This window comes from Manis javanica, chromosome 4 (assembly GCF_040802235.1).
Source record: "Manis javanica isolate MJ-LG chromosome 4, MJ_LKY, whole genome shotgun sequence".
Lineage (NCBI taxonomy): Eukaryota > Metazoa > Chordata > Mammalia > Pholidota > Manidae > Manis > Manis javanica.
In genome coordinates, this window is record NC_133159.1 from 44037216 (window position 1) to 44052317 (window position 15102).

Consider the following 15102-nt stretch of genomic DNA (forward strand, 5'->3'; position numbering starts at 1 on the left):
CAAAACTAGCAAAGACCCCACCAAAAAAGAAAATTACAGACCCATATCCCTGATGAATGTAGATGCAAAAGTGTTCAATAAAATATTAGCAAACAGAATTCAACAGCACATCAAAAGGATCATACACCATGACCAAGTGGGATTCATCCCAGGGATGCAAGGATGACACAACATTTGAAAATCCATCAACATCATCCACCACATCAACAAAAAGAAAGACAAAAACCACATGATCATCTCCATAGATGCTGAAAAAGCATTTGACAAAATTCAACATCCATTCATGATAAAAACTCTCAGCAAAATGGGACTAGAGGGCAAGTACCTCAACATAATAAAGGCCATATATGATAAACCCACAGCCAACATCATACTGAACAGCGAGAAGCTGAAAGCTTTTCCTCTGAGATTGGGAACTAGACAGGGATGCCCACTCTCCCCACTGTTATTTAACATAGTACTAGAGGTCCTAGCCACAGCAATCAGACAAAACAAAGAAATACAAGGAATCTAGATTGGTAAAGAAGAAGTTAAACTGTCACTATTTTCAGATGACATGATATTGTACATAAAAAACCCTAAAGACTCCACTCCAAAACTACTAGAACTGATATCAGAATATAGCAAAGTTGCAGGATACAAAATTAACACACAGAAATCTGTGGCTTTCCTATACACTAACAATGAACCAATAGAAAGAGAAATCAGGAAAACAATTCCATTCACAATTGCATCAAAAAGAATAAAATACCTAGGAATAAACCTAACCAAAGAAGTGAAAGACCTATACCCTGAAAACTACAAGTCACTCTTAAGAGAAATTAAAGGGGACACTAACAAATGGAAACTCATCCCATGCTCATGGCTAGGAAGAATTAATATCACCAAAATGGCCAGCCTGCCCAAAGCAATATACAGATTTGATGCAATCCTTATCAAATTACCAGCAACATTCTTCAATGAACTGGAACAAATAATTCAAAAATTCATATGGAACCACCAAAGACCCCGAATAGCCAAAGCAATCCTGAGAAAGAAGAATAAAGTAGGGGGGATCTCACTCCCCAACTTCAAGCTCTACTACAAAGCCATAGTAATCAAGACAATTTGGTACTGGCACAAGAACAGAGCCACAGACCAGTGGAACAGATTAGAGACTCCAGACATGAACCCAAACATATATGGTTAATTAATATTTGATAAAGGAGCCATGGACATACAATAGTGAAATGACAGTCTCTTCAACAGATGGTGCTGGCAAAACAGGATAGCTACATGTAGGAGAGTGAAACTGGACCACTGTCTAACCCCATACACAAAAGTAAATTCAAAATGGATTAAAGAACTGAATGTAAGTCATGAAACCATAAAACTCTTAGAAAAAAACATAGGCAAAAACCTTTTAGACATAAACATGAGTGACCTCTGCTTGAACAAAGCTCCCCGGGCAAGGAAAACAACAGCAAAAATGAACAAGTGGGACTATATTAAGCTGAAAAGCTTCTGTACAGCAAAAGATACCATCAATAGAACAAAAAGGAATCCTACAGTATGGGAGAAAATATTTGAAAATTGCAGATCTGATAAAGGCTTGACGTCCAGAATATAGAGCTCACATGCCTCAACAAACAAAAAACAAATAACCCAATTAAAAAATGGACAGAGGAACTGAACAGTTCTCTAAAAAAGAAATACAGATGGCCAACAGACACATGAAAAGATGCTCCACATCACTAATTATCAGAGAAATGCAAATTAAAACTACAATGAGGTATCACCTCACACCAGTAAGGATGGCTGCCATCCAAAAGACAAAGAACAGCAAATGTTGGCGAGGCTGTGGAGAAAGGGGAACCCTCCTACACTGCTGATGGGAATGTAAATTAGTTCAACCATTGTGGAAAGCAGTATGGAGGTACGTCAAAATGCTCAAAACAGACTTAGCATTTGACCCAGGAATTCCATTCCTAGGAATTTACCCTAAGAACGCAGCAATCAAGTTTGAGAAAGACAGATGCACCCCTATGTTTATCACAGCACTATTTACAATAGCCAAGAATTGGAAGCAACCTAAACGTCCATCGATAGATGAATGGATAAAGAAGATGTGGTACATATACACAATACAATACTACTCAGCCATAAGAAAAGGGCAAATCCTACCATTTGCAGCAACATGGATGGAGCTGGAAGGTATTATGCTCAGCAAAATAAGCCAAGCAGAGAAAGAGAAATACCAAATGATTTCACTCATCTGTGGAGTATAAGAACAAAGGAAAAACTGAAGGAACAAAACAGCAGCAGAATCACAGAACTCAAGAATGGACTAACAGGTACCAAAGGGAAAGGGACTGGGGAGGATGGGTGGGTAGGGAGTGATAAGGGGGGAAGAAGAAGGGGGGTATTAAGATTAGCATGCATGGGGGGGTAGGAGAAAGGGGAAGGCTGTACAACACAGAGAAGACAAGTAGTGATTCTATAACATTTTGCTATGCTGATTGACAGTGACTGTAAAGGAGTTTATAGGGGGGACCTGGTATAGGGGAGAGCATAGTAAACATAATATTCATCATGTAAGTGTGGATTAATGATAACAAAAAAAAAAAAGCAGTTCCTGTGTGGTGACCTCCAATGAGTTCTGCACAATGGTATAAAGGGCATATCAAAGTGAGGGCAAAGGGTCTATTTGTGTTTATACAGAGGATCAAAGCCTATTTTGGCTACCCAGAAAATGAACTAAGACACGATATGAAGAAGAACTTCCAACATCAGCACTCTCTGGAAGAGTCATACCAGAAGATGATCATCAAAAAACCTCAACAAAGATCCAGGTGATGCTGCAGTTGTAGCTGCATCCATCCCACCAGTTCCTGGACTTGCCATTGGAATGAAGAAGGAGATATCTAAGCTGGCCTGTGCTTTCATTAAAGGAACAAATTTGACTGGATCTATACCGTTGGAACACAATCAAGAATTAGGAGAAGTGCAAGTTGTAGCGCTCCAAAATCTTGCGACTACAGACTATCTACTGTTAAAAGAACATATGGGATGTGAACAATTCCCAGGAATGGGTTGTTTTAATTTGTCTGATTTCTCTCAGACTGTTCAAGTACAGTTGGACAATATCCATCACATCATAGACAAATTTTCACAAATGCCTAGGATGCCTAACTGGTTTTCTTGGATTCACTGGAGATGGCTGGTAATTATAGATCTGCTTTGGTTATGTAACTGTATTCCTATTATGTTAATGTGTGTGCACAATTTAATTAGTAGTTAAAACCTATACATGCTTAAGTTACTCTACAAGAAGATATGTCAAAGAAATAATCAATCCTCCCATGTTTTCTTCTGTCTGCTACCTCTATAGCTTTTCTTCTTCCTTCCTAATTACAACCCTTAAATAGAATTCATGCCTCATATCGAATTTACCGAGTATCATAATTCCTCCACGTGAGGTAAAGATACCTCAAGACAAATGCTGGGCTTAGAAGCCACAGGGCATAAATCTGCAAAGAAGTAAAAAGCTAACCTTTTCAAACAATATGGCTTCTCTCTCACCAACTTTACATCTCCCTGTATGGCCCCGGAAGATGACTGGTTAGCCAGAGACGGGTAAGATTCCTCAAGGGAGGAACAACCTAAGACAGGCACAGTCGCAGGGGGGCCGTCAGGTGAGAAATTGGGGATCAACAGAGGTGAGGCTTAGAACCTCACCCCCCCTGTTTTGAGAGAAATCTTCTGCATCCGTGGATGTTTTAATACCCTTGTCTAGCTTGGATTAACACATAGTCTACAGGCACACACCTGATCATCTACAATTGCTTTCTTACAACACTAAACTATGTTTTCTACCTTTATCTTGCATCTACCTACCACTTCAGCATTTTATTAAAAATAAAAATAATAATAATAATAATAAAGGGAGAAATGTGGGATCCACATATAAGTCAAGTATTAAAAAAAAGCCATCCTTTGTGAATATCCTGAGCACCACTATCTAACAATTAACATGCAGGTGAGAAATTTTTCTGGCTAGGTGGGCCCTGGTGGTGGCAGGAGAGGCCCATGTGGAGGCAGGCTCCCCACCTGCCTGGGGCAGAGTGACATGAGTCCTCAGCCCCCTTGTCTTGGCAGCTGGGTGGTCAAAGTGGTGAAAACCCTGCTGCTGCTGATGGACTGTTCATATGAGGCCGCCTTTGTGGAGGACAAGGGCAGCTGGGAACCACCACCCTGGAGTGTCCCTGGTGGCAAGGTGAGGCCAGGGCCCAGGGTAGGAGTCAGAGGGAGGAAAGTGACCCTGGTATCTACAGTTAGACTTGGGTTTGTATCTCTCTCTGAGCAGGACCTTCTCCAGTCCATCATCTCTTCTCTAAACCGGACAAGTATTGTCTACTTTGGCAGGTATACTGCAGAGGTGAGAGATGGCATGCATTCTGCAGAGGCAACCTGCAGTTGTAAGTGTCCCTGGCAGTTGCAGAGCACATAGATTATTTATGAAGCACATTTTCTCACTGCATTAGGAGTTTAGTTCCCACACTAATGCAGAAATTGTGATACAGCCAAGTAGTTGAGAGCATTGCCTCTGAGTTGGTCTGCCTATGTCTGAATCCCTGCTCACCACTTCCCAGCTGTGTGACCCAGGGCAAGTTACTTCCTCCCTCTGGGTCTCAGTTTTCCCATAGGTAGTACAAAAATAATAAGACCCACCTCTGAGCTTTAGGGTGAGGATTAAATAAATCACTTTGAACAGCCCCTGGAGTATAGTAAGACAACACAGGGTAACTTGGATCACCACTATGTTGACTGGTGGGGCAGGAGTTATTAATGTACATTTTGCAGAGAAGGCTGCCAGGGACAGAGAGGGGCATCTATGTACCAAAGGTCACACAGCCAGGAAGTGGCAAAGCTGGGAAATGACCTGCTGACCCAGACCGGAGCTCTTCACTGCCCCCGACTATACACAGCCTCCCATGGGGATGGGAGGAGGCACCTTGATTTCAATAATGTGGCTCCTGCAGGAAGATCCTGTTTCTTTGCCCTGCACCCTAAGTGCTCAGGATGGTGTTCTTTGCGGTGGTGGGGGTGGGAGTGGAGGGTCTCAAGATACAATTGCGTTTGTCGGGTACTTACTCTGTTCTAGGCACCATGCAAAGAGCTGTATGTATGTGGATCATTCCACTTCGCCCTTAACATGTCCGAGGAAATAGCATTATTATTATTTTGGTTTTATCCAGGAGGAAACTGAGACCCAGAGAAGTTAAGTGACTTGCCCAAAGTCACACAGCTAGTGGTGGAGGTAGGACTTCAACCCAGGCTGTCTTATTCCAGACTCTGTGTCTGGCTGCCACATTTCCTGGATTCACTGATTAGTGGAGCAGAGTGCAGTACTCCTCAGACTTGAGCATGAGTCAAAATACCTACAGGGCTTGTTAAAGTGCTGATTGCTGGGCCTCACCCCACAGTTTATGATTCACCTGGTCTGGGGTAGGGACCTGAGAATGTGCATCTCTAACAAGTTCCCAAGTGATGCTGAGACTGCTGGTCCAGGGGCCACCCTTTCAGAACCACTGGTTTAGTAGAATAAATGAGGCAGCTGGAGCAGGGAGCCCTGGTTTGGGGCTCTACTCTGCTATTTTTCCAGCTCTGGGTTCTTGGGTAGGTCACAGCTAATGCCTCTGTTTTCTCATCTATTAAATGGGGACAACAATATCCTGCCTTGAATGGTAATGGCAAGGATCAAATTCAATAACAACATGAAAGTATCTGGCTATTGCCTGGCACTTAGTGAGTGGAGCCACACATCCTCTCCTGCCTGCCTCTTCCTCCTGAAATGTTCCTGTGCAGTTGGTGGTCATAAAGCCTGTTTCTCTTACTGATCTGCTCTGCACTCTCAGGCAAGCCATTTTCCTGCTCTGGGCCTCAGTATCCCCATCTGTAAATGAAGCGGTTAAACTAGATGGCCTCTGAGATCCTGTCGGAAATCCTGGGAACACAGGAACACAGGCGACCCTGACTTGCCCAGTTTCAAGCGTCATAGCTAGACTCCTACTCGGCGGGTTCCTCTGGGACTGGAGAGCCTGAGGGGACCGCCCCCCTCCCCTCTGCCAGGGCCATGGTGCACTACAACTGCCCAGAGCTGTGCCGCATCCTCTACCTGATCATCCCACTCCTGGACTGAGGCGACGAGAAGCACAAGATTACTGCCACGGCCTTCTTTGTAGAGGTACTGACCAGGCACTGGGCACCAGGCTGGCAGCCCCTCCCCAGCTGTCCCTGAACATTGGCCTCAGTTCATATTACTGGTCATTTCTCCTGTGCAGTCATTCATGACCATGATTTCTCTTGAATATGAAGAAAATCTTGTAGGTGTCCCTCCTTCCTGCCTCCCTTCTCTTCTCTCTCCACCCGTTCTCCCTGTGCCACTTCTCAGATCCCCCCTAGTGCCCCAGACAACCACCAACCTCTGCTGGGCATTGCTATGTGCTAGGTGCCAGATTGGAGATATAAGGTTGGAGATAAAAATATGAAATTGACTCTTCCCTGCCCTCAAGGAATTCTCAGCGTGGCAGGGGAGACAGAGGACACCCCTATTATAACATGGGGTACCATAGAGTGACTTGTGCTATGATGGGGGCAGTCCAGGTTGTGGTGGGAGAAAAGGAGATTCGAGATGGTGGTGGGGCATCAGGGAGGGCTTCCTGGAGGCAGTGATATCTAAGCTGAGTGAGTATGGGAAGGTATTAGGAGTTGCTGGGGAGAGATGAGTTGGGAAGGTTGGTGGGGTCTGACCCAGAAGAGGAGACTCAGCAATAATAATAGCTAACATTTATTGAGCACTTACTATCTTCTGGGCATGTTTTAAGAGCTTTACACATATTGGTTCATTTAATCCTCACAATAATCCTATGATATAGAAACTATTTCCTTCCCAATTTTAGAGGAGGAAACAGGCATAGATTTAAGTAAACTTCCCAAGGCCATGCAGCTCGTAAGTGGCTCCAGGATTCAAACCCAGACATCTGGGCTCTAAAACCCACTCTCTCTCTTTTTTTAGTCTTTAAAATTATGATAAAACATATATAACCTAAAAGTCACCATTTTAACCCTGCTTAAGTGGCATTAAGTACATTCACGTTGCTGTGCATCCATCACCACCATCCATCTTCAGAACTTTCACCTTCCTTCCCAAGTTCTGTCTCTTTCCCAAACTGACACTGCATTCATTAAATAATATCACCCCATTTCCCTTTCCCCCAGTCCCTGGCAACCAATATTCTACTTTGTCTCTAAGAATTTGCCATTCCTGGTTTCACGTAAGTGGAATCATACAGTGTTTGTCCTTTGTGTTTGGCTCGTCTCACTTAACATCATTAAAGTTAGTCCATGTTGTACCATGAGTCAGAATTTCATTCTTTGTTAAAGCTGAATAATATTCTGCTGTGTGCATATACACATTTTATTTATCCATTCATCTGTTGATGGACACTTTTAAACTCATTCTCTTACCCGCCACCCTTGCCGGCCCCTTGTGACCTGCTGGTTGTCAGGCAGTGGGTGTGAGCTACATGAGGGTCTGTGCAGGGGCTCAGAGGAGGGAGGCTCACTGTCTGCTTGGACATGGTCTTTAAAAAATTTTTTTATTAAGGTATTATTGATATACACTCTTATGAAGGTTTCACATGAAAAACAATGTGGTTACTACATTTACCCATATTATCAAGCCCCCACCTATACCCCATTGCAGTCACTGTCCATCAGTGTAGTAAGATGCCACAGATTCACTATTTGCCTTCTCTGTGCTACACTGTTTTCCCCGTGGACACGGTCTTTCCTGACAGGTGATTAATTGTCAGGTGGACACGAGGCAGCATGGATTCCAGGCACTTCTTGCGTCTTTTCTGCCTCTCTACTGGACTGTGAGTCTAGGGAGGAGGCACCATGTTGTGTCTGGGATGCAGCCCCAGCCACAGCCCTGAAAGCTCCCCAAGAAGTAGGGACCAGATGGATGAGTGAGTGTCCAGCTGAACACTGCCTGGCTCTGTGGGCACCAGCAGACTGTCACCTCTAGAAGGACAAGCCTGAGTGGTAGGGTCAGGACTCCTGGGTTCCAGCCCAAGCTCTGCCAGGTTCTATTTCCATTTCCCCCATGACCTGGAGAGGGAAAGGGAAAGTTCCATTTCTCGAGGCCTGAGATGTTCCAAACAGGGCTGACCTCTTTCATACGTTACCCTACTACTCTGCGCAGCAGGACTGCAAAGGGCTTGTGATGCTCATGTTTAGGTGAGGTAAGGTACTGTTTGCAAGGTCAAACAGCTGACAGAGTCCAGAGAAATTCACACCAGGTCTGCCTGACTGGTCCTTCTTTCCCAGTCAGCCTCATGGCAGAGGCCCTTCTCTCCAAGTCTGTTAGTGGCTGCCACGTGGGTTCTTGGGGGAGGACCTTGCCAGACCTCAGTGGAGGCTCCCATGTCCACCACAAGGTCAGGGACTCTAGGCTCAGCCTTTCCCTGATGGAGCCCTGGAATCCTGAGCAGTGGCCCTCCTCCGGGGGCAGGGTCTGCACCCAGGTTCAGTCCTCCCATTCCTGAAGAGGTGGCCTGTTCCTGGCCAGAGGAAGGCCCACCATGCTCACTGTGGTGCTTTGACATAGCTCAGATGTCCCTCGCCAGCTCCCCCAGCCCCCCATGCTGTGATTGCCCATGTGCTGGCTTCTCTCAACGGCAGTTGAACTCAAGGGAGCTGTGTGACCTTGGGCAAGTCCCTGAGCCTGCCTGTGCCTCAGTTTCCTCACCTGTAATGTGGGGATAATGAACTGTCCATCTGATAGGTTTTGATGAGAACTAAATGAGTTCATGTAAGACACTGTAAGGCGCTGGCACATAGGACATGCTCTCTGAGGCAGCTCCACTGGTATTATTATTATTATTATTATTATTATTATCATCATCATTACTTTTTTCTGCATCTCTGGTGCAAGCCCAGACTGAGTGCAGAGCAGACCTGAGTATGGGTTGTATGGATGGGTGGAGGGTGGGGGTGGGTACACAGAGAAAGTTCCTTTTCTAATTGGTTCTCACAGTGGGAGCTCTTTTGTAATCATGTCTCCCTAGAGACTTGCTTCATTTCAATTGGTCCACCTAGAGAGGGCACATATTTTGATTGGTCCTGGAAGAAGGGGGCATTTTCCCACTTGGCAATAAGGCACCTTTAAAGTTAGTGGGACTCCTGGCTGGGACAAATGGGCAGAGCTCCAGAACTAGACTCCAGTGAGGGGGACACTGGCCTCTGCTGTTCTCCATCTCTGGGCCTGCCGGGGCCCTCAGAGGGAATGGGAGTGAGGCCTCAGTGCCTCCACATGGGGTGCAAGGGCCCAGGCAGCCTCCTGGTGGAGGGAGCACACCTGAGCCTCCAGGTCTGCCCCAGTCACGAGAGGATGTGCGCTCCTTCTGCATTGACCTATATAGCAAGGTAGTCCAGAAGCTGCGGTCGGCCCGCACCCCGGCCATGGAGGAGCAGCTGATCAGAACCTTGGTGCCCCTGCTGCTGATCGTGCAATGCCAACGTGGGCCAGGTCAGTGTGCACAGGCGCCAGGCCCTGTGGGGGTGCCACCCTTCATGAAAACCAAGCCAGAATCACTAACAATCTATTGTGAGTAATTCTGTTCTCCAAAGGCACCCAGGATTCTTCCTCAAAAGAACCAATTTCACGTACGTATTTCAAATAGGAACCGATTTTTCAAAATTCAGTTTCACACAACTTTTTTTCCTAGAACATGTGATGGCTGTCCTGAAATTTCACAGCTCCAGTATTCTCTTCCTGTCGGTCCCCAGAAATGTGTGAAGACCCTGTTCCACTGTTCTTGCTTCATGGCTTGGGAATTGCCCGAAAGAGCTTATAGCCAGAAGCCCTGGGACAACCAGAAGCAGGCAGTGGCCAAAATTTGCAAGTACCTTGTGAGTGCTTCTGAGACTACAGTGGTTCCCTATGAGACTGTTGGGGGTGGGCAAGTCTTTCCTTCTCTCCCCTTCTTTTTACACAAGAATTCTGAGTGACAATTCCATTGCCACCTAGAGGTTGTTGACTCCTGAATGAATGTTCATCTCCATTTCTGACTTCTCTCTTCATTTCCAGTGCTCCTGTACTGTGGCTTAAGGGACACCTCCCCCAGCTGAACCACATGCATGTCAAGCCTGTCTTTTCTGAACTTGTGGCCTTCCCATGCCAGTTCTGCTCTGTCCCTCTAGATCCCCAAAGCTGACATCTAGAATCATTCTAGACTCCCTCATCTCCCTCATCTTCTACAGTTGATCTTAAATATCTTAAATATCTCTGAATCTGTTTTTCCTTCCTCATCCCCACTGTGCCCTAGATTCAGGTCATGGATGTCTCTCAGCTGGGCTATGGACCCAGCCATCCACTGGGTCTCCCAGCCTTTAATTTCATCTACTATCCCCAACAAAGCCAACTACAACAATCTGGTTAGAACACAAGTCTGTCTATGGTATATCCCTGCCGGAAGGGTTTCACTGGCTCCCTTTTCTACAACAGTTATTCTTAGGCTGTTTCTCTGTGATGCTGGTCCCACATGACCCACAGGGATAAAAGATGTTTTAAGACACATGAGTTTGGGACATGCGCATTGTCATCTTCCTCTTGGAGATCTGCAGTGACATGGCACATTAAAGCTCTGAGATGCTCTGTGCTGAGGAAATGCTTCATGGCTGTTTAATTCATGGTTTGCCACACACAATCACAGAAGCTTTGCATGCTAGGCCCAGGAGTTTACTCCCTGACATCCCAATTGCCAATAGAAGAGTGATCAGATTTCATCTCCTTCAACAACTTCAAACAGAAACCACCCCCTAGTTTTAACTTGATCAAAACCATCCTGAACACCATTGTCAGACTCTTTTGCCCAATACATTGCTTGTCTTTGCCCCACCAAGAAAGAATGCTGGCTTCCTATTTTCTAATGCTTAAGTAAGCCCTATTCCTGTCTGGCTTTTAAGAAGTTCTTATTCTTCAATTTATTTCCTATGAATCTGTTACCTGAATACTTCACACTGGTAAGATCTGTCCCCTTATTTACCATGACCCTTGCACGCCATGTCCATACTCACCTCTGGTCGGACTTGCATTTTAGAACTGTCCTTCCGGTTGTAGCAAGAGGGTGGGTTGGAGACACCAGGCAGGATGACCATTGACATGCTTATTGTAATCAGCTAGGAGATGAGCCCCGGCCTCTGCGGGTGACAGGCAGAAACCAGGATGGGCAGCAGGGATGTTTAGGAGGCAAGGGGCCAGGGCTTGGCTGCCTGATAGGGTCTGGGAGGGGTGGGTGGGTAATTAGTTCCCCTAACTCAGCACTTTTGCAGTTTCTCCTTGTCCCAGGTGAACACTTACCAAGACAGTGCCTTCACATTACTCAGCCAGAGTCTGCAGTACGCCAAGAACACCCGGGCCTCCCTTTGGAAGTCCTCAGTCATGTTCATAGGTAACAGGGCAAAACGAATCTCCTGCTGGGACTCTGCTCACCCTCTAATTTGCTTCCTCTCCTTGGAAAGAAGCTGCCAGCCCTTCCAGAACCTGGGTGAATGCTTCTCCTTGGGTGCAAGTTTTGGCCAGAGGACAACCATGGTGGACATTAGAAAGGTCTTCCCTCCTCTAAAATCACTGCTAGAGAAGTAGACCCCTGGGAGGTTCATCCTGGACTCCTTGTGCAGGTCACAACCTGGGCAACTGTACGTTGCAGAACTACTGCTTCCCCCTTGGAGTACAGCTTAGGACCAGGCCCAGCAGGTGCCTGCCATTGACCTTGGCAGGAGGGGCCATGCTGCACAGTGAGGGAATGAAGCAAAACCTCAGCTCCATGGTCCCCTTCCTACGTGACCCCAACTGAGTCATTTACTCCCACTGAGCCTCAGTTTCCTCATCTGTAGGATGGGGATCAACTCCTGCTTCACAGACTGGATGAGAAATTTTTAAAAAATACGAAGTCTGGCACATCAATGTGCTCACTAATGTTAGTCACCTTCATTCTTCTATTTCCCACAATCCCAAATTCTGCCTTTCCTGGGGGGGGAGAAACAAATAGATTCCCCTTACTCAGAACACCCCACCCCTCTGCCTGGGTCCCTTCTGACGGTTTGCTGTGTATATCTCCTCAGGGCCAATCACCTCCCCTCCTACAAATAACCACACCCTCTTCACCAAGGACCAGGAGACCCTGCTTCAAAGAGGCTTGAGTGCATAAAGCAATGTTTCTTTTAGAATCTTCTATCAATTCAACTGTAATTTTTCATCCATCTAGTCATTGCTTTAAAGCAAACATTGGTTGATTTTCCATTCTGTATCAAGCACTATGCTTAGTCTAGAGAAATACAGAACCCTTCAGGAGGTGATGCTGACGGTATGGGCTGGGGGATGCTGTTAACATGATCAGTGCCAGGACAGAGAAGCAATGCCTAGGGTTCAGGGCACCACTCAGAATGTGGGGTGCCTGATCAGAGTCACCTTCTCACACACAGTGACATTATTTCCTGGGACAATATTCTCTAAATATTGCTCCAAATTAATCACTTCTAATAATATTGGTGTTTAACATCCTGAGGAGCTTCTCTGCACCAGGGCCTGTGCTGGGGAACAAAGCTGAGTAGAGGCTGCATCTGCCCGCAGACATCCCCTAACATAGTGCAGTGATTCCTAACCTCTTGGTGGTTACAGACCTTTTGTGAGTCTCTGAAGACAGTTATGAACACTTTCCCTAGAAAAATGCACCTATGCATACAATTTGTACATGTGACTTAAAGATCCTCAGAGACTGCCACTCCCATCCCTCTCCCCAGTGGATCTAAGCTTAAGAGACTCCTGGTCTGGTGGGAGATGCTCATTACAAGTATGACACAGCATATACAGATGAGATAAATTGACAGGTATTCTGGGAGCCCAGAGAGGTACCTAGCCTAGCTTGGGGGTGGGTCAGGAAGAATTTCCCGGAGGCGTGACTACTGTAAGCTGATTAATCAAGGATAAATAGAAATGAGCCAGGCAAAGAAGTGCTGGTACCCTCCAGAGAGGTAAGGCCTATTCAAGTGCCTGTAAGTACTTTGAGAGCCAGACATGCAGGCTGAGAGCAGGCGAGGGCTGAGCAATGTGGCTAGGAAGCAGGGTCTCAGCCCCTCCAGGGCCCCACCAACTACCTGCCTGAAAGATATACAAGGCACTCATTGTTCTTCACATTATTGCCGTTCAAACTCCATGGAGAAGAGGGCACCCAAGCAGCATCTCCCCTAGTCTCAGAGGACACTAAGGGCCAGCCTGCAGAAGGGACCACTCAGGGCTACATTTCAGAGTGGTTTGCAGCCCAGACGCTGTCCTTGTCCTGGTGCCAGCCCTGCCTGTTGGATTTGCCACCTCTACGAGGACTCCTCCTGTTTCAAGGTCAAAGGAATCCTTTGATATCTTCATTCACGGGGCTAAAAGAGGGTGGAGAGAGCATCCCTGAGGAGATCTGGTTTGAAGATGGGAGTCAGAGCCAGGAGGTGGAGGTACTCACCTCTTGGATTATGCTCAAGGGTCCCTGGTCCCCTGCATGGAGAACATAGTGACGGAAGATCATCTGAATGAAGTTAAAGCAGGTAAGTCATGCTCTGTGTTGGTGAGGTTGGCCAGTGAGAGAATGAGTGGGCTCACAGCGGGTAATAGGAAAGGGAAGGGGTATGTCCCAAAGCAATGGACTTCAGCTTAGTCCAGTTGTCCTTACTGAGGATGTGTACAGTGGTAGGTACCATGGGGTCCCCAAGACACAGGACACACAAACACACCCCAGCCGAGTTTACAATCTAGGAAACCAGGCTTAGAAAAGAAGTCCAAAAATGATTTTTGGGGTTTTTGGCTAGAAGTTTTGGCCAAACTACTTACAGGGCAAGTAATTCAGACTCTTATTAATGGTGGCAGATTAATTTTGTAGCTGATGGGAGCATGAGGCTGGGATAGTCCAAGACAGCTTCTTGGAGGAGACAGGTTTTGCTTCAGGCTTTGAAAGGTGTGAACAACTTGAGCTGTTGAGAGGAAGGTGAGATGAGGGGATGCTGAGCAGAGTGCCTAAGGCAAGGCATGGACTGAGAAGGAAGGATGAGGTGTGAGACCCATGTGGGGACCTGGTCTTATCAAGTGACTTCTCCCCTCCCGATGACACAGCTCTGGAAAACTTAAGACATGACCCAGAGGCAGCAGTGTATATCTACGCAGCCCAGGCCCAGGATCACATCCTGGCCAGCTGCTGGCGGAACTCCTGGCCATGCCACATGGGGACTCATAGGTGTGTGACCCAGCCACCACACACCGCTGGAGCCCTAGCTCTGAGAACCTGCCCACCTCCCACCATCGATGCTCCTGGATCATGCAAGCACTGGGCTCCTGGAAGATGTCCTTGAAGCAGTGATGTCCCCAAACCTCTAGCTCTCCACAGAGTGGGCTGTGGCCTCAGCCATGCTCACTATAAATGCCACGTGGCTTACCTCTCCATGGCTCATGAATGTTTTCTCAAGGGAGATGCCCCATTGTCTGGAGCAGCCATTGCTCCTGTGACAGATCTGGGAAAAGAGCGTGGCTTTCCTCATTGGCTCAGTCAACATTTATGGATTCACACAGGCTGTTTTGCCCACAGTTTATAAGTGGGGAAGCTGAGGCTCAGAGAGGTGAAGGCTCAAGACCACATAGTAAGTCTTCTGGATGTCTCAGTTTCCCTTCCCCACAGAGTGGGTAAAAGAACAAAAGGAGATGACAACTTGGGTGGCCTTTAGGGGAGGAAAAGAAACTCCCCCAACCCCATGATATCATGCATATCCCAGAACCCTGACCTCTGAGCACCACCCTCAGGTCTTTGCTCAAGGCAGAGACTGGTTACCACTCATTCCGGCAACACTTACTGAGCACCTAACCTGGACCGGGTCTGCCCTGGGTGCTGGAGATATAGACATGAACAAGACCCAGCCCCAGGCCATGAGAAAAAGTCATAGTCTGATGCAGTGGTTTTCAACGAAGGATGAATTTGGCCCCCAGGGAGTATTTTCCAATGTCTAGAAACATTTTTGGTT

At 46.6% G+C, this 15102-nt stretch overlaps 1 protein-coding gene across 1 annotated transcript in view; it reads left to right on the forward strand.

Moving 5' to 3' along the window:
• Positions 1–14447, forward strand: part of MROH7 (maestro heat like repeat family member 7) — a 54621-nt gene extending 40174 nt beyond the window's left edge. Inside the window, 9 exon segments of the mRNA XM_073232852.1 lie at positions 4138–4221; positions 4223–4255; positions 6112–6226; positions 9427–9552; positions 9805–9957; positions 11396–11498; positions 13579–13641; positions 14204–14302; positions 14305–14447. Of these exon segments, the coding sequence (XP_073088953.1) occupies positions 4138–4221; positions 4223–4255; positions 6112–6226; positions 9427–9552; positions 9805–9957; positions 11396–11498; positions 13579–13641; positions 14204–14302; positions 14305–14447 (919 nt within the window).
• Positions 14448–15102: the final 655 nt, after the last annotated feature.